At 36.5% G+C, this 20,194-nt stretch overlaps 1 protein-coding gene across 6 annotated transcripts in view; it reads left to right on the forward strand.

The window, feature by feature from the left end:
• The window catches only part of LOC107090032 (voltage-dependent R-type calcium channel subunit alpha-1E-like), an 83,792-nt gene extending 65,424 nt beyond the window's left edge, over window positions 1-18,368 (forward strand). For all 6 annotated transcript variants that reach the window (XM_015383173.1, XM_015383174.1, XM_015383175.1 and 3 more), the window contains 21 exons: window positions 377-473; window positions 566-726; window positions 1,585-1,722; window positions 2,376-2,577; window positions 2,649-2,813; window positions 2,893-3,003; window positions 3,107-3,187; window positions 3,426-3,545; window positions 3,661-3,726; window positions 4,823-4,914; window positions 5,579-5,753; window positions 5,871-5,998; window positions 7,145-7,241; window positions 7,437-7,542; window positions 7,635-7,742; window positions 7,831-7,931; window positions 9,681-9,787; window positions 9,892-9,991; window positions 12,337-12,472; window positions 14,401-14,537; window positions 16,572-18,368. In XM_015383173.1, coding sequence (XP_015238659.1) covers window positions 377-473; window positions 566-726; window positions 1,585-1,722; window positions 2,376-2,577; window positions 2,649-2,813; window positions 2,893-3,003; window positions 3,107-3,187; window positions 3,426-3,545; window positions 3,661-3,726; window positions 4,823-4,914; window positions 5,579-5,753; window positions 5,871-5,998; window positions 7,145-7,241; window positions 7,437-7,542; window positions 7,635-7,742; window positions 7,831-7,931; window positions 9,681-9,787; window positions 9,892-9,991; window positions 12,337-12,472; window positions 14,401-14,537; window positions 16,572-17,096 — 2,953 coding nt within the window. In that variant the 3' untranslated portion in view covers window positions 17,097-18,368. The remainder of the gene's footprint in view (window positions 1-376; window positions 474-565; window positions 727-1,584; window positions 1,723-2,375; window positions 2,578-2,648; window positions 2,814-2,892; window positions 3,004-3,106; window positions 3,188-3,425; window positions 3,546-3,660; window positions 3,727-4,822; window positions 4,915-5,578; window positions 5,754-5,870; window positions 5,999-7,144; window positions 7,242-7,436; window positions 7,543-7,634; window positions 7,743-7,830; window positions 7,932-9,680; window positions 9,788-9,891; window positions 9,992-12,336; window positions 12,473-14,400; window positions 14,538-16,571) is intronic.
• Window positions 18,369-20,194: the final 1,826 nt, after the last annotated feature.

Consider the following 20,194-nt stretch of genomic DNA (forward strand, 5'->3'; position numbering starts at 1 on the left):
GTCTGTCTGTCTGTCTGTCTGTCTGTCTGTCTGTCTGTCTGTCTGTCTGTCTGTCTGTAAAAAAAAAACATTGTCAACTCAGTTTATTACATGTTGCTCTTCATTTTATGAGCAAAAGCACATTGACATATTACTAATGGAAATCCCTCAGAACAGTATATTTCCTATAAAGGATAATATTAAAACGCTTTAAACTTCACACCTAATACCTGCCAGTATCTAACTGTCACAAATGTAAAGTTCTTTACTACATTGTATGTTTCTTTCTCTTAGTTCACTGACATTTTCTCTCACTGTGTTCGATTTATGCCATGTCTTTGTGTTCGAGTTCACCTGCAGAGCTGCAATTCTCAGTACTTTATTTCAATGTCAACAGAAACAACAAAGGCAGAGACATCAAAACAATAAAGTCCCTCCGAGTTTTGAGAGTTCTGCGGCCTCTTAAAACCATCAAGAGGCTCCCTAAACTCAAGGTCTGATGAAGCTAATAAAAACTTGCTGTTGCTTTGCAGGCTCTTTGGAGATTGTATTTGCTTTACCACCCTCTTCTTTTTCTTCTCCACAGGCGGTTTTTGACTGTGTGGTCACATCTCTAAAGAATGTCTTTAACATCCTCATTGTGTATCAGCTCTTTATGTTCATCTTTGCTGTCATCGCGGTCCAGCTCTTTAAGGGGAAGTTCTTCTTCTGCACTGACAGCTCCATGAAAACAGAAAAGGAATGTCGGTAAATAAGCGTCTAAACTATTCTCTTATACTCAGATTAGTGTTTGGTATGCACTGTATATATCAACAGAATCCTCCTACATGTTGTCAGGCTGGATAAGCATATTCTACATGCTGTATAACAGGGGAATTGTTAACATACAACCTGAAAATTAAGAGACAATGTTATTTCTTTATGTTACTATCATAAATGGGTTAGAGCAAAAAAAATGTTTAACATTTTGGAAATTGTTTGTTCACATTCCTGTTAAATGAAGTCATACCATTCTTGTCTTTGAATATTGGGTATGTATCCTAAAGAAAGCCTATTACAGGAATACTGTGAGGTTTGCATAATGCAGAATTACAGAGCAAAATCAGTTAGGGTTTTAGGAGAGCACCGGTCTTTAAAATATGTATTCTATTTAAAGCTGCCAAAGCTTGTTACAATTTTGTGGTAAAACATCTTACAGTGATTTTAAAAAAAAATCTGTTCGCAATTGGAAGTTTAACTTACAGTATTTATACATAAAAAATGGCTGTAACTGAATGCAGATGTAGTGATCAATATTTCACTACATCAATATTTCTTGCTTGCAGAAATGGCCACCTACATTTTTCTGAACAGAAACTCCAAACTTCTAAAAGGGCTTAACCCTTTATATCATGTTCCTTAAAAGCTCTTACCAATAATTCAAATTTTACCCAATATTAATAATAAATTTTACCCAATTTATCCACAATGTGATATAAATCCCTCTATTAGAATTCACGCTTAGTATTCACATATAACCAAACCTTCAGTAGTGTTCATTAAGCTGCAGATGTGATAAGTGAATAAAGTGAAAAGATGACCTTCAGTCTGTTCTGTTCCCTGCAGAGGCTTTTACATTGACTACAGCAGAGACAAAAAGGAGGTCAAAAGAAGAGAGTGGAGAAGACACGAGTTTCACTACGACAATGTCTGCTGGGCCCTGCTCACGCTTTTTACTGTGTCAACTGGAGAAGGGTGGCCTCAGTAAGTTCACGTGCTAATTGTAGCATTTGAGACAACATGCTCACTGTTAAAGCTCTGAAAGAGCAAAGAAAACAGACTTTAAAATGCCCCCATTCTAAGTAGTCTTTCTTTATTTATCTGCTATACTCCTCCCTCTGTATCTGAGACTGGGTTGAGCCCATCCACCCTTACAGAAAAATGGGATTTCATCTGTTTCCATCCTAATGTTTTTCTAAATATTAATATGCAATGCTCATAGGTGAGGGGTGTGCTGTAAAAGGATCAGTGCTTTGGATCAGCTCTTTCTTCACCATTAAAGCAGCAACTGCTTTAATGATTCACCTGTCATCTCATGCTTCATTCTACCATCTCTTGTTAAATACACAGAGACTAACCCGTGAGCCCAACAGAGCATTCTACCTCTTTGCTATTGAGAACTACAACCTAACACTTGTTTTTCAGTGTCCTTGTGAAATATGTAACATAACCAAAATAAAATACACGAGGGGAAAGACTTATTCTAAATCATTTTTAGAATTTTCAGTGTCTGCTCTTTATTTGTTGTTTTTTTGCATTAGCCTGAGTGAACTCAAGAATATCACTGTAGATATTTTACTGTTCAAAAGTAGAAACAGGAAATGCAAAAAGATAATTGTCTCTTTTTTATGATCCAGGGTCCTTCAGCACTCCACCGATGTCACAGAGGAGAACATGGGGCCGAGCCGTGGGAACCGGATGGAAATGTCCGTCTTCTATGTGGTCTACTTTGTGGTTTTTCCATTCTTCTTCGTCAACATCTTTGTGGCTCTTATCATCATCACTTTCCAAGAACAGGGTGATAAGATGATTCAAGAGTGCAGCCTGGAGAAGAATGAGGTATGAACAACGTTTGTCAGTGTCGTTAAAGGCATAATTGTTCTTTATACTGTTAAATTTCTCCCCATCAGAGGGCCTGCATTGACTTTGCCATCAGCGCCAAGCCGATGACCCGCTACATGCCTCAGAACAGACAAACCTTCCAGTACAGACTCTGGCACTTTGTGGCATCGCCTTCTTTTGAGTACACAGTTCTTGTCATGATCGCCCTGAACACAGTTGTTCTTATGATGAAGGTAAACCATTTTATCAGTAATAAATATATATGTATAACCTAATCCTTTAAGATAATAATATAATTTATTTCTATTTTAGTATCACTCAGCCCCAACGGCTTATGATGCTGTCCTGAAGCACCTCAACACAGCCTTCACTGTGCTATTCTCCATGGAGTGTATACTGAAGATCTTGGCTTTTGGGTTTGTGGTAAGTATGAATGCTTGTAGCAAAGCTGTGAGAAATTTTACTTTCTTTTTTCCCCAATACATTTTAAAAATCTTACATATTTCACATTATTTTTTGTCTGCAGAACTACTTTCGAGACACTTGGAATATTTTTGATTTTATTACTGTTCTTGGCAGTATCACAGAAATAATTGTGGACTTGCAGGTAAGATGTGGTCCGAATGTTAAATGTTGCCACCTAAAAATAGATAAAAGAATTGGCAGTGTTCAATGGAGTATCAAATTCCTGAGCTTTGTGCGACGGTCACTGACCCCGCTCTAGATTTAAGTCATGTTGTCTTTACTTGTGCAAACCATCATTTACACTCTGTCATTCCTGCCTGGCTGTCACTTTTTCCCTCTCTGGCTGTGTTACTCTTCCACTAATCAACTCTCCCTCCTAGTCGGTGAACACCATCAACATGAGTTTTCTCAAGCTTTTCCGGGCAGCCAGGTTGATCAAGCTGCTGAGACAGGGATACACCATCCGCATTCTGCTTTGGACATTTGTACAATCGTTCAAGGTCTGTAGTTTATCCTCTTTTTTTTTTTAGTTAGATTATCAATTTATTAATGGGGAGAAAGGGTTACGTTTTCCTATCATTAATATGAACTTGCTATTTTTTTCTTCTCTGACAGGCTCTACCCTATGTCTGCCTACTTATCGCCATGCTTTTCTTCATATATGCCATAATCGGAATGCAGGTATTATTTTTCTTAGTGTTTAAATAATTGTCAAAAATCTTAAAATAATCTCTATCAGCATAAAAATTTTTTCTTTTAAATATCCCTTGTAAATGGATGTTTGCCAAGAAATTCCTTGACACACGTGGACAAAAAATATTTGGTTACCTTCGTTTAATGAAAGAAAACCTCACAATAGTCACAGAAATAACTTAAATTGACAAAAGTAATAATCAATAAAAGTTCTATGAAGATGAACAAATGAAAATCAGACATTGCCCATGAAATAGGGCAAATCATGAACCAATCAAAAACATTTTTAAATGAACTTAAATCTAACAAAAGAAACAAGAAAAACAATTGCAAACATCACAGATTATATTGCTAACTGTAGTTATGCACTCCACCAGTGGGGATTGAGTGCATAACTGGGGTTAAGGATCTTGCTCAAGGACCCAGAGTGGCAGTCTGTGGGAGTGGGGCTGGAATTCAGAACCTCTGGGACCAAAGCACAATGCCCTAACCACCAGTTACCTATTCCATGCCCTTGGGGAGCAGTGGGCTGCCACTGCGCGATGCACACGGAACAATGTGAGGTTAAGAGTCTTGCTCAGGGACCCAAAGTGGTGTGTATCAGACTCAACTGTAGTCACAGGCATATCAAGCTCTTTCCCTTGCTTCCCCTGGTCCATGTTGAGTGTGGTACACACCATATCACCAAACAGCACAATGAGTACCTTTAGCCCTACATATAGGCCCAATGACTGATTACAAGATTGTAGATACCTGCAATCCTAATTATGGGACACACTGATTTAACATGTCCCTTTGGTCACATTATTTTTTATCTTTTCTAGGGATATCTTATTTTTTGTCTAGGTTTCTTTCATGAGTTTAAAACCATGCGGTTAAACCTTGGTTCAAATTGTTTGACTTAATTTCTGTTACCCCGGTTGAGGAGTAGCAAAAGTTTTGTCCACGTGTATAAATTAATCCTAGTGATTATATTGTACTGTACAGATGTATTTGTTTGTTTTTTTTCTTTCTGGTGAATATTTTGATATGAAACTAAGGTCTGTATCCTGTGTAAAAAGCTGACTTCCTGTGTTTTCTGTAGGTGTTTGGAAACATCAAGCTGAATGACGAGAGTCACATCAATCAGCACAACAATTTTAAGACCTTTTTCAGTGCACTGATGCTTCTGTTCAGGTGAACTGTACCAAGAAATATAAGGAAAATCGCTTCTTCAATATGTCAGTTTAAGCTACTGATTTATATGTTGCTTTATTTACAATGGGACAATGCATATACATAGAAATGCTCACAGCAAGGTTCCATGTGTACATATGCCTGTAGCACACAGGCTAATTTTCATCTCAAGCCCCATGACAGGTTAGTGTAAAAGCATGAAAGACAAGATATGTTAAAATGAACAGTTAGTGGAAAAGTAAAGTACATTACAAACACTTGTTAGTAAAATCTTATTGTAGAAAAATATATACATAGTGTTTTTATTAAAATTAAATAGGCAGTATATACAGTACACAGAACACATAGTTAGTGAAATACATTAATGTGAATTATATTAGTATTATCCAGGAGCCATTTTTCTCTGTTTTATAGAAGGTTTTTAGTTATGAGACGTCCCTGAGTTCTGTGTGATGCTCAGGTACTTATTCCCCAGGTGTGTGATGTTCTCACCAAGAAGGCCAACTGCCCAAAGCTGCTTTTTGTTAAGGAAACGTTTCAGTCTCCTCTGCTGTTGGATCAAGTGCAAACATTGTTTTTTAGATGGATATATTCTTGTATAGGAGATGCAACTTGTCTAAATGATGGATAGTCTGTTTAATGCTGCTTATGTTTTAAATACCAGGAGTGCAACAGGGGAATCCTGGCAGGAGATTATGCTCTCCTGTCTGTCTGGACAGGAGTGTGAACCAGACCCCTCCATTGCCCCCCTCACCATGTCTCCAGACCATGAGGGCGGGTGTGGGACCGACTTCGCCTACTGCTACTTTGTCTCCTTCATCTTCTTCAGCTCTTTTCTGGTCAGATTCAACAAATAATAAGAATAAAAAAAATAAAATGTTGTTTTGTTTTAACTCAATTTATCCCTTTTAAATGACATGTTTATCCCAGATCTTTGTTCTTATGTCTTTTTTTAGATGCTGAATCTGTTTGTGGCTGTTATTATGGATAACTTTGAGTACCTGACACGAGACTCCTCTATCCTGGGCCCTCACCACCTGGATGAGTTTGTCAGAATATGGGGCGAGTATGATAGACTGGCATGGTGAGAACTGACCTCATTTACACTACTCTCTCATAGTTTACTATGTGCGCCACATCAAAGTCAATTTTCCAACTGTATCCAGCAGAGGGCAGCCAAAGAGCGTGAAATGTTACAGCTTTAGAATACACTGCTCTGCATTCTGATTTTGGCTTTGAAGATGAATTCATATCCCTCAAATTTTTTCAAATTTTTTCACAATACAACCACAGACTTAAATGTATTTAATTGGGAGAGTAATGTGGATAATAAAAGCAACTGAATTGTCCCATGGCCTGCTTGTTAGAGAATAACACTGAACAAAAATAAAGACAAGCAACACGGACTGGTTAGAAATACACTTGCGGAGAGCTGTATTACAAACTTTGAAAATGAACCCTGTTTTTTAATGGTTAGTACTTTGACTGTTCCATAATCACAATTTAACCTAAACCGCTTTGATTATAAGAGTATTTGTTTTAGTTTTGTTGAAGCCTTTTTCCACAAGGTTGGTTAAAATGTTTGTAATAAATCAGATGAAAACTTTTGATGCAACTATCATCAAAACATCCAGTAGTTTGTTTGTAGTGGAAGCAAGGATGTGTTTGTTGTCAACCAGCTGATTTCTGAAAGAATGGATCAAACGTAGAGTAAGAGCTACCGTAGATAATATGAATCGAAACATATATCTTAGTTGGCCTATACCCAAATCTACAGCAAATAAAATCCAGTCATGCTACCAGTCTGTCTGAATGTGAGCTGTTATCAGTGGAAGTGTATGTGGAAGTAAATGTGAATACTGTAGATCAGGAAATAATGGTGCAGATTTGTAGCTGTTGCTGCAGCATACAGTAAGGCGGCTTTACAGAGTATTGACTCATGAGGGCCTAAAAGAAACAGCATTCCAAACTTTTTAGATTTTGATTTGGACAAGAATTTTAAAACCATCTATCACTTTCCTCCCAATTTACAATCATTTTCTACATAACGTGGTTCTATCTCGAAAAAAAAGTATTATAGGGTTGAAAGATGAGAAAAGCTTTAAGGGTTGTAATGATAGATTGGGGTTGTTCAGTACCCACCTAAAATAACCTTTTTAAGGGAAAATAAACTTTCTGCTTTTCATTAAACTGTCCACTTTCTGCTCTCCCTACTCTATGTTTCCTCAAGTGGCCGGATTCATTACACAGCTATGTACGAGATGTTGACCCACATGTCTCCGCCTCTCGGCTTGGGTAAAAAATGTCCGGCTAAGATTGCCTACAAGGTAATAAAAAAGTGATCACTACTTTTATTTGAAGAGAGGAAAAGCTAAGTGACAAATAGTGTAAAAAGTAATATAAAGAGTAAATCTAAACTTTTTTTATTTTTTTAATTTAAAGTAACAAGAAATCTGACTATTTTCTTAATCTCATGGTTAGGTTTTGCAGAGTAACTTTGTTTTTGTGTTTGTTTTCTTCAGAGGTTGGTGTTGATGAATATGCCTGTTGATGAGGACATGACCGTCCACTTTACCTCCACTCTAATGTCACTCATCCGCACAGCTTTAGACATAAAGATAGCTCGAGGTCAGAGTCATGTGTATTTACAGTCAAAAAAGTAAAATGTCAGATATGAATAGAATAAATATTACAAATTAAAAAGTGTATATTTGTTCCAGGCGGTGAGGACCGTATTGCTTTAGATGCTGAGCTGCAGAAGGAGATCAGTATAATTTGGCCGTATCTGCCGCAGAAGACCTTGGACCTACTGGTACCCATCAACAAAGGTCAGGCTCTACCTGAAAAGGAATTTTTCATTCTGCTGCTGAGAGACCATGGGTGAGACTTAATGAAGTGTATCCGCTGCTCCTACAGATACCGACATGACAGTAGGAAAGATCTACGCTTCAATGATGATAATGGACTACTTCAAACAGAACAAAGCAAAGAAACTCAGGCAACAGCTGGAAGCCCAGGTCAGCACAGCATGTTTCTATGAGCTCGGTTGCATCTCCTTTTGAAAGAGTGATTTTTTTTTTTTTTTTGTTAAAACTTTTCCTTTGTTGTTTTTATTTCATATTGCTAGATAGATTATTCACCTGGTGTTCATACAGTGAAGAAAATTCAAATAAAAATCAAATTTCAAAAATTATTTGTACTTTCAAGGATTATCTCCATATGCCTTCCTTTACTTCTTCCTGTCTTCCTATTCATTGAATTCTCCTTTCTTTATTGTGCCCTTCCCTCTTTCCTAGTTTCCTTTCATCTGAACCTATTCATTCTTAGAGTTTCCATATACCTATCCATCTATTTTGGGTATAATGGCTACAAGTTATCAGGTGAATAAGGACACCGTAACCAGTATTGAAAAGTTATTATAATTAAACAATTCAGTAACTAAAACAAATTTGATTGATTAATTACACAACAAATGATCTTTTTTATTGATGTACTGTTATTTGTCATCATTGATCTGCTTACTGCTTTTAAAAGCACAATATCTAAGATAAGAATGACATCAGACCAAAAACATCTCTTCAATTCAGTAGTTTAAAAGTACATTGAATGCCTAAAGGTTGTTAATTTTTGAATGGTACATTAAAAAAAATAAAAATAAAAAACAAGCCTTGCATATTCTAGTTTATTAGTGTATTAAATATAACTATACATCCATATGTTTTTCTCAGACCCCTATTCAGTGCTGTGTGATGATCACTCTAAACACTGACCATTTTGTGACTTATTTGGTGTCCTGCTTCAGGTCCATTTAACTTATTTTTTCCAAAGCTTAAACTTCATGGGTGATGTCTTGTGCTGATTTTTTAAAATTTCCCTCATGGTATTATTTTCCCTCTCAAATGAAACCCCCCCAACATGTTCCCAGTCCTGTACTTCATTGATGGTATCGAGCCCTTTAAGCTTCCCCCTTTTTCTATTAATGGTAACTGAGGCCACACATCATATTTCAGGCCATCGGATGATAGGAACTGTCTCTGATCCTTGGTACATTTTCGTATTTTAATCTGACTTTTGAGGTTTTGGAAGAATAGGCCTGCTTGCTCTTCTCTGACTGGGTTTTCATTTTGATTAATAATGACATTATCTGACCAGCTTCAAACAGAATCTTCCCTATGATTTTGTCTTTGTTCTGGTGTTGATGCACAAAATGACAGATGGGCATTTCCATGCAGTTTATACTTTGCATATGAACAGGTTGATATTCAGGATGAGCCAAACGTGTTTGTCCACACTTATTTCTATTTAGTATCACTTTCTGTTAATTTTCTGGCATTTAACAAAAACAGATAGTTGTGGTTTTCATCACAGACCTTAAACAAGGGATTCCTAGTCTGATACAATGTCAGACATTTGGCAGAAAAGTCCATTCCTTGGTGTCATTGTTCTACAAATACATTTCAAATGGTCAACATGTCCATAGCTCTGTTAATAAAGAAAAAACTTGAAAATGTTATCTTTTCATTATTTTCTACCCATTTTAAGCAGATGTATTCTACTCAAGAAAAAAAAAAGATATGAGAAGAAAGAGGAAAATAAACCTAACTGATTAAATAGAAATAAAATTAAATGGAATCCACTCAAAATTATATCGCCTTAAAAGTTAGAGACTATTTTATCCATGGTTTTCTAAAGATCAAAAAAAAAATCTACCCTGAGGTTTAGATGTGTATTTTATGTGCTGTATGTATTATTTTGTCTTGTTTCAGAAGAGCAACTTGATCTTTAAACGTCTGGATGCCTCCACCCTGCCTGAGGACATCCTGTCCAACACCACCCCCCTGCCACTGATGGCTCACAGTGCGGGCTCTGCCCTGTAAGTCTGCAAATGTTTACAAAACATATATATTTATGGTGCATTGCTGCATTTATTTCTTACTGTTTTTTTTCTCCCTCTCTTTATTGCTGTCTCCCTCACAGAACCAGAGGAGGCTTTGTGGCTTTGAGTCCTATCTCTCCCCAGGAGCTATTTTTGCAGCCCATAAGCTCAGACATCGATGCCAGTCAACAGCAAAATGTGGTGAGATAGAGGACAGACACAGCTACCATGACTGCATTCACACATATCACATTAATCTAATGTACACATTTGTTTACCATTGAATTTTCTGCAGATGTTGCATTTTGAGAATCAAAAAGTCAGAATTTTATATAATTCAATCTCTTATAATGAGTAAAAATGTTTGTCATATAAATAACTGGTCACCGATTTTTCATAGCCTGGCAGAGCTCTGCAATGCTGCTTTTGTGCTCCTGACTGTTAGTCCTTAGAAGGTTGTAATATTGGAGACAGATTGTTCCACTGTTGGTTTGTTGCTGTGTCTTTACTGTCTGGCTGTACCGCTCTAAACTACCTGACAGTCTAATAGCAAGTTATTCTGAAGTACTTCCATGTAAGTGTGCAGAGGAGTGTATCTTTCCCTTAGACAGATGCTGTCTTGCTTTAGGACTTGATCAAGCATGACTATTCCTCCTCCAAGCTGAAGCATGCAATGCCTTAAAAGATGATTTATAATCATTGAACCATACCAAACACTGTCATATCACAAACTTTGCAATATGTCATTAAGACACCTTTAGATTCCTCTTTTGTGTCATTCAATCACCAAATAAATACAGCTGTGCTGTTAATCTCTCAGAGGTTTGTTAGGGGACTTAAACGGATAAACACAAAATGGTGAAGACTTTGGTAGACTGCACACAGATGAGCTGTAGGAAAGTTTAAACAGGCTGCAAACCTACCAAGACTTTAGTTTTTCACCTGAGATGATACGATGGGAGAGAAAGGCATCACTTAGGGAGACATCCAAGAGGCCCGCAGTAGAGATTGAGGGGCTGCAGAGATCCAGTGCTATGTTAGTAGAATCTGAATCTGATGGGACAATTATTGGTGGTGTCCTTTCATTGAGAAGTAGCAAGAAGAATGACGTGTGCCACAAATGGAAAAAGCAGCATGTTCTCTATACTTCCTGTGTACAGAACATGCTGAACACTTCAAACATATAATCCCCATCCAAAAAGGGGGAGCGGCAGCATCTTGCCATGGCAATTCTTATGTTTGGCACTGAACCGCGTCCGAGTGGGTGGAGCAAAATTACAAGGCAATCCAGAAATGAATCTGTTACCAGACTGCAGGATGCTTAGGAAGCAGCTACAAGCATTGGAAACATTTAAGTAGAGCTGCTGTGAAACAGTTTAAAGCATTTTTAGGTGAGTCAATCCACTCAGTCAAAGTTAAGACCTAAATACATAAAAGAAAACCTTCAGTGAAACAAAAGTTCTGGGAGTTGAGCTGATGTTCACGCATGCTATATTTTCATGAGCAGATTTATTTTGTAAGAAGCTTTTTTTTTTGCAGGTGTAAAATGTTAGTAGATTTAATTACAACAAGAGACGATTCTAAAAGGTGTTGACTTAGGGAACTGAAAGAAATGGCATACTTATACTTTTTTATTTGTGAGTTTCTTCCACTTCAAACTCATTCTGCTGGTCTAATACCAGAATGCCACTGATCTTTGTCTTTTAAATGTGACTTAAGCATTAGGTAGAACAATAAATCTGCCATCTACTAAAAGCTCTACATTTTTTCTGTACTTTCTTGTTCTTCTGCTCCCTGTGCTCTTCCTCTACAGACTCCCTTTCTCATTACTCTCTCCCCTTAATAAAGTCTAACTTATTTTATTTGTTAATCTGTTTGTGTGTGGTCAAAATAGCTTATATTTAGGCATTTTGGATTGTGGTTGAGATGGCCATTTGTCATGGAAGAGTTTGTCCTTTTTTCCCTCATTTGGACTGAGCCTCTGGAGGGAGTGCTACCAGAGGGGGATAAACCTTATCGGTGCTCTGTCTTTCCTTGCCCTCCTGTCTGATTTCTGTACTCACGTAGGTGGGCGAATGCATTTGGGGAATTGAAGCCCCATTGGAGCTTCCACTTGGGAGAGGCCTGTGTGTGCGGGCCTCCTCTATGCCCCGTCTGGCTGTAGAGTCGCAGGTACACACAATCTTCCTTGACATGGCTCCCTGGCTGGATCTTGCAGGCTTCGATGGCTGCATGGGCTCTTAAGCCAAAGTGTTCAGGTTTTTCTCTATGTGCACGGTTTGTTTATTTTTAAATTCAGAAGAGTTTGCTGCTTTCAGACTTTGTCAGAGGTTCAAAGACCTGTCGGGGTGTCATCTATGAATGTCGATAGCTCTACTTGTTATGACTTTTATTCCAAAAGCAGAGAAACAACCAGACCAAAGGATGCACTGCACTTCTGCACCAATGAATGCATGAAAACATGTTATTTCCTGTTTTTCTAAGTCCTTTGTATGGAATCTGAGATTTTCTTAAACAACAATTGTTTCTATCTGTGGTCACAAAAGGAAGGGGAGGCTACAAGCGGCTCCATGAAGCGTTCAGTATCCACGGTTGCAGATCAACGTGTAAATGGTCTCTGGGAGGAGGAAAAAAGCCCCGAAAGAGTGTACCGACCTCGACACAAAAGCTACAAGGCTGCTGGTTAGTCATTTAATTTATATCCTTCTTTCTTGCATTGATCGTTTCAAGTTCCTGTCTCAGTTGTGAACATGGATTTTGTCTTACCAAAAGAACATCATAAAATCTACATTAGATCCAGCTTTTCCACTCATAAAGAACATTCAAAGGGCCGATCTTCAAAGGATTTCACATATTAAAACAACATTTTTGTTGTCACATAGCAGAAGTTTCAAGAAGGTGCAACTTGGTTTGGATTTGCCGTTCAGCTGTCACCTTTTTTTGCATATGTGCCTTCAATATGATGATAATATTCTGATGACCAAACCGAGCAAATTTATGGGCAGATGTAAATATTTAAAAGTGATTTTTCAAATCTTAATCTCAACTTTGGCTGCAGTTTTTGCATCTATTTTAGTATTTCTAAAAGATTGCAACCTTTCATTAAAAAAAAAATAAAAAATCTAAGGTCATTGTTGCCACAAAGAAGGCTTTGGTACAATGCCAGAGGATGGAGAGAGATTCAGTATAAACCATATGTTGGAAAAATATAATCTGTAACTATTTGAGGGTCATCTTTACTATACCTGCTTTAGCAATCAATTTGAACGATTGATTTAGCAATCAAAACCAATCGCCTTTGCTTGAATCCATCCAGTATTATAGCTCTAAAAAAAATGTGATATTCTTAGCACAGAGAGAGGAATACATACTCCTAAAGATAGGGGGAAATCCCCATAATTGTAATACTTTTTAAATTTAATGATAGAATATACATATATTTACATTTACTTATATTAGGTGAACATACATTTACAAACTGACCAGAACTTACTACGCATCTGTGGCTGAACCACAACAAACCAGCAATTAACTTGTATTGACAAGAATAAAAGAATATTTTAGGTTAAGAAGAAATGTTCAGTAATGTTTTTATTCAGCACATTTGGTTCAAATATTCTCTGTGCTTTATTTGAGCACAGAGAATGCTTAACTCTAAGAGAAAAATGTTTGATGTTCTCTCTTCAAAATCAGCTAATATTTAGTTTATGGTGAGTAAAAAAAACACAGTTTCCCTAGTAATTTAGTTCTTTGACTCTAATATTTAGATTTAGATTTATTTATTTATTTGACAGGGATAATTTACATTAATAAGCATTCCTGCAAATGCACCAGAATTAGTCAAAAGGCCAATTTTCATCTGTTGTCCCTGGACAGATGTTAAAATTGTCTACCTATGCATGAGGAGAAATCCAGATTGATGTGTTGGCTAAGATTACAGATTATAGCCCTGGAACACAACATCCCACAGAAATCATTCAAAATGTTCAAAAATCATCAAATGAACATTTTTAGAATAAGTCATCAAAGTTAGAATGTGATTTTCAATATTCTTTACATATTTTGACAATCATCCACAGAGTGCATATTCATTTAACAGTGTTACAGAATGCTTACTTAAAATAGAATCCACATAATATGGATTTGGCTATTCAGACTTTCCATAACATACAGTCTCTTTGTGTTCATACCAGACAAACCCTCTTGTTTGCATTTCTACATCAAGCCATAGATGCCTTCCCTATGAAAATAATGCATTCTTTATAAGCTGAAATTAGATAAATGGGAAGAACAATAAAACTTGTTAGTTTATATGTTTGATAGTAGCATATACCATATTATTATATACGAAAACATGTAAATATAACATTTGAACCACTTTTAAATAAAAACTAATTTATTGATGGAAAATCACCTCTACTACACCGATTTCTCTGCTTTTTTTCTATTTAGAAAATATGTTCCTCACCAGTCAGTCAAAGCTTAGTGTTGCTTGGCAAGATTTAAAGTAGTATCAGTGCATTAATAATAAGTGTTTTCATGTCATTATTATTATAGGGAATTATTTAAACCTCTTTTTTGTTTTCATGTGTTTCGACTATGACTCCCAGTGTCCCGATCTGAGCATAGGGAGCGTGGTCGATCTAAGGAGCATTGCCACCTCTTGTCTCCAGACAACTCAGAGGAAAGAAGCTTACAGCCCTCACGTTCCTCCAGCGTAGACCCAGCTCTTCCTCAGGATAAACAGGTTTGTGTATAATATTTTTTCATTTGATCTGGATAAATCTCAAAGCTAAGTTCTTCTTTTTAAAAAAAAAAAAAAAAGCTTTTACCAACTCATACGGATTTTAGGTGATTCAAAATTCTATATGAATGTAATTTTTTTTCACCTTTCTGCAATTAGTGAGGTGGTATAATGCTTTGTATGAAAGAGTATCTGTATTATATATTAAACCTGAAAATTTACAGTGCTGACATTTAAATGGCGTCAGTGATTATTTTAGTAGCATGGCTGAAAAAACTAAAACATACTGTCTGTTTCCCTAAAGAAATACAGTCCAGTATCACACCAATATTGTCCTACTCGCTTCAGTCTATTCGTTAATTATTAAAGTCTAAATTTTAAAAAAAACTTGACATGCCATTACCTTACTAATAGCTGTTTACATGTCTGTGGTTTCTCCGTTTAAGCACCTTAATGATAGTGAAAATAGCTTTCTTTAAACGTTTGTCCTTCAGTTACCACTTCTGATTACTTTAGGAAGACCATGATGGCTAGTTCTAATTGAGGGTGCTAAGTGGTTGCTGTACACTCCTATAAACACCTTGGAATGTGGCTAGGCAGCTAATTAAACTGGACAACACATATCAACTATCTGTGCAGAAAGTAGAGCGGGCTGTACTTCCTGAGGAGGCTGCAGTCTTTAAACAGCTGCAGGAAACTCCTGTGAATGTTTTACCAATCTACAGTTGGCAGGCTTCTCTTCTTCCTATCCAAAATGGATACCTTCAGATTGGACAAATTTAACTGATGGGTGGGCTTTGTGATTTGCATGAAACTGACAGCAGCAGAAAATAAAGAACTGAGCAACCTGTTGGACATTATGGATGATGCCAGTCACCCTATGTGTCTGTTGACTGATATTTATTTTATTTTATTTATTTAACCTTTATTTAACCAGGGAAACAAGCCCATTGAGATTAAAAAACTCTTTTTCAAGGGAGTCCTGGCCAAGAGGCAGCAAAGTTACATAAGAAACATAGATACATTAAAATAAATGACGGGTACATAAAAAATTTAAAAACATATAAAGTAAAACAATTACAGATCATTGAGGCTGTTTCAAATTCTTTCACTTTCTTTTCACAAATAACTTTCAGCTTAAAACCATTTAAAGATAAAAACTCAGTCAATTTCCAGTTTATTTTTAAAAAATTCCACGCACAAGGAGCAGTGTAGCTAAAGGCTAGACTGATAAACTGCAACTGTCAGAATTTCATTTTTTCCGTAGTTTTTTTTTTTTTTTTTTTCATGAGAGAGACATCTCTTAAAATAAAATTTAAAACACTAAGGGTGATTAAACTTTCACTAGAAAGACAAATCCTTTCTTGTGTGTGGTTTGGTTGAATTGTTATCCACATCCATCTGTCTATCTGTCTGTCTGAGAATAAGGAGCATTTATTTGAAACATGTTGCTATATTTATAAGCAAAAGCATACTGACTCAGAACAGTAAATTTTTGCATACAAAATAAAAGTAAAACACTCTATAACTATTAACTATAACCAAAATGCCTGCCAGTGTCTAACTCTCTCAGATGTATAATAATTCAAATAAATGTAAAGTTTTTTTTTTTTTTTTGTTTCCAAGTTGTTAGAACCTGGAAATTATCTCATTATGAGCAACAAATGATTTCTCTTAACCTCATTACTTATGTACTAAATACACCTTCAAAAATAAGCAGAAAATATCAAATTTTATCCATTTTGTCACACAAAAAAAACAAACCTTAACCCATTTTGTTTGGATTTGTTTGTACAAAGAGGACTATAAAATTGTGTTGCTTTGTCTTTATTAGATTCTATTTTGGGAAATTAATGTAGTTGAATGTGACATCATGTCACAAATACACATGTATGTTGTTGTTGTTTTTTTATAACTCAGAACTATCGATTCACAATTATTTTATTGAGGTAAATCACATTTTGAAGGTATGAAAATTGATAGCAAAGGGCTAAGATCAGCTAATATAATAATTGTACTTGTATATTTTTCTTTCAGAGTAACAGCTCAGACAGCCCAGTGCCCTCCACTTCAGAGTCCAGCACACCCAGTGGCCGACGACCTCTCTCACAAACGCCCACCCGATCTCGCCCTCATATCTCCTATTCCCCACTCGTGTGTCGCACAAAAGTCTCCGTCGGAGACGATGATGATGAACAAGGCAGCCCAGAGTCCACAAGGAGAGGCAAGGCTTCATGGGAGACCCAAGAAGGAGCTACAGGGGAGAGGCGGAGCCATCTTGACATAAACGCATCTCCACCTCGACGCTACCCTTCAGAGCCTTTCCTGACCTCACAAGAGGATGACCACAGCCCGGACCCCTCTGGTCCCATGGAGACGTTGACCTTTGAAGCAGCAGTGGCCTGCAGCCTTGGACGCTCAAACACCATTGGCTCAGCCCATCCACGCTGGCGGACCGGCTGGCAGGTCCCCAACGGACATTTTAGGAAACGCCTGATGCAGACAGCCTCAGCTGCAGGCTGCGACCCCCTGAGTGACACAGAGGAGGATGACAGGTGCTAGAAATGGACATTGGCACCAGGACCGAAAGTTAATTTTTCTTCTTGCATCAACAAAATTGGGAATGATGGGGAGAAGAAAAAAAAAACACACAATGTCAAAGACCTTAACACTTCCTGAAGCTGTAGATGCCAACATACGAAGACTACTGACAATCAATAAGGTCTATTTCCTGACTTCTACTTGATGATACAGAGTAATAATGCATCTCAAGTTGTCACTAAGTACAGAAATAACTGAAAGGAATGGACTGGGTCATGCCATTTGTGTCAATAGGTAATTTCATTTCTGCAGTTGTTTTTAACAGATTATGCGTTGCTCTAAAAGTTATTCATTTATCTGTGGGGTGTGTGAGTATGCAACTAGGTTTTGTTATGACTTTTGTAAATAAATTGTAATCATTTGCCATCTATTAGAACAGGTTCGATGCAACAAGCCATCGTAAAGAGGCAATCTAAAACTTTGCCAGGCAATGATATATTTAATAATAAAACTCTAACAATGCTGGATTTTTTTACTATGTGAATGAATGTGAATAAGTCAGCTGTCTAATTTCCCTTCTTTATTTTTTGTTTTGGTATTAAACATTGTAATTTCGAAGATGGGGGGATAAGATTACAGTAATAGGACATCTTAGAAAGAATAATTTGTGATTTCACTCAATGCTATTAAATCATGCAATCACCAAACCTCAGACCTTAAAATGTTGTCAGTTATACATCATTTAGTTCATTTAATCCCTTTAAACCGTTTGAACTTTGGGGGAAAAGACTCTGCGTGGCTTAAAACTAACACTGCATATCATGTGAAACTTAAATTTGCAGCAACGTACTAAAGGGATGTCTTTCCTCAACCTCTGAGCATCTCAAAAAACTCCAGAGTGCAGAATCACCACATAATTATAAGAAAACTGATCTTCTGTATCTGCTATCGTGAACACTACATAAAGACTGTGAAACATGAACTTTAGAAACCTTTAAGGTACACCATGACATACTACAATACGTTTGCAAATAATGTACAGAGAACATATGCTGTTTATAACATTTTAAAAAAAAGGAGGGGGAAAAAAATTGTCTTTGTTGACAAGTTTTAAAGCTAAGTTGGAATCTTTGGAAATATTCATATTAAGGTTGTGTGTTGTTTTATTTGCCTGACAAATAGATGAAATTATTGAAGCTCACTTAACCAAAAGAATTGTACTTTAAGTTCCAGGAATGCAAATGCTCTGTGGGTTCGTATGTGTAAAAAAGTTGTATATATATATAAGTAAAAGTGTCCTCAAGTGGCCATTGTTATCTGAAGTCTTCTCTTGTCCTTTTTTCTCTTTTACCAAGTGAAGCAACGAGTCAGACTGAGGTCTGCTCTTTATGATTACCTTACTGCTTTTGTATACATTATAGTCCATCTGTTATCTACTAATTAAATTCAATTCACAACACGTCATCTCAAGGCACTTTAAAGAGACAATTCAACTAGATCGTGCAATCAGATTGAACGTTTTCTAAGGAAAACCAGCTGATTGCATTGACTCATTGACTCAAAAGCAATCCATCATGAGGATATATATTGCAGTTAAGATTAAAAAAAATACCAATATCTAATGAGGGAAGACCACTACTCAGGTTCTGAGTTGCATGAAAATATAGTGCAGGTATAGAAAGAGCTTGAGCAAAAAATACAATTAGTTGTAGGCCAATGCTGAGTATGGCGTATAAAAATATGTACAGTTTAATAGCCGATTGATACAAAACCTTAACTCTCTAAACTGCTCATAGCTAATCGTATCTTTAGATTTTCTAGACAGATTAAAAAGCAATACAACAGGCTTTGGGCGTTCTAGTAGGATTTATGTCTCAGACATTATTAAATTATATGATTTAATTTCATTGTTTTATTTTAATTCATGCAATAATTTAATTCATAATAATTTAAATAATAATTATTTTAATTCAATTTTAGCATAGAATTAGAATTCAAAGTAGGAAAGTTAATGTTTTATCAAAATGTTTGCCTATATACAACTTGCTGATTGCTGTAATAAAAATAATAATAAAAAAAGCAAGATATGTCTGTTATTTAATCTTTACACACACAGTTTAGAATGCTGCTGTGGTGTTTGAAAAGACAAAATACAGAAAAATGAACAATCAGTATGCTATGCTAACAATAACCAGTTTTGGCCCTAGCAGTCAGCATGCCGCTGTTCTATTATCCACTTGTATCAGATACATGTGTGGCACAGAAAGAGGCCCTAGCACAGAATAAACATGCAAGAATAGCTACTGAAATCCACATTAAAATCCACCTGTTTCTGTAAATGCAAACACACAAGATTTTTTTTTTACAAGATCAGAGGATAAATTGTTTGATCAGAGGATAGCTTCTCTAATGTTGTATAACTATTTGGCATAAAAAGCTAAGGATGTACAACAAAACAATTTTCAAATCAGTATTTTACTCTGCTACATATTTCTAGAGCAGGGGTCACCAATGTTAGGATAATAATCATTGAAGATGTGGGAGTTTATTACACCTTGGTATTGGCTGCCTGTTGCATGTCAGAACATGTTTTAATCTAATTAGGACAGTTCCTCTGTCTGGATAAACAGTTATAATCTTCATTCTGTATGTGAAAAACATTTGGAACTGGAATGAGAGCAGTGTCCTTCAGCTAAGAACGATGTGTAATATTTTGATAAGGCTGGAGCCATGGATGTCTAATCATCTGCTAACGTGTATGATGTAAAATCGGGTGATATGGCAGACTGGAGATGTATAAAATACCTTTTTAACTGTTAATCGGGGCCACTTCCTGTGAGGTGAGCCCAAAGGTGAGAAGCTGCCTTCTGTACAGTCTAAGCAAATTCTCTGATCTGAGTAAGATTACAATTTCTATCAGATTTTTTTTTCATGTCTCCTGGTTATTTAATACATATGGGTTATGAAGTGTTATTTAAAGAGTTTGTCCCGAGTGACCTCTCTTCAGGGAAAAGAACCGGAGAGATGGAGCATCAAAGTGCATACACAGAGCCAATCTTTAACACTAAACTTTTTAAGGCTGAAGGCTACTTCATGGGTACTGAGGGAGGGATAACAAA

The sequence above is a fragment of the Cyprinodon variegatus genome, unplaced genomic scaffold (genome assembly GCF_000732505.1).
Source record: "Cyprinodon variegatus isolate N-32 unplaced genomic scaffold, C_variegatus-1.0 Scaffold277, whole genome shotgun sequence".
Lineage (NCBI taxonomy): Eukaryota > Metazoa > Chordata > Actinopteri > Cyprinodontiformes > Cyprinodontidae > Cyprinodon > Cyprinodon variegatus.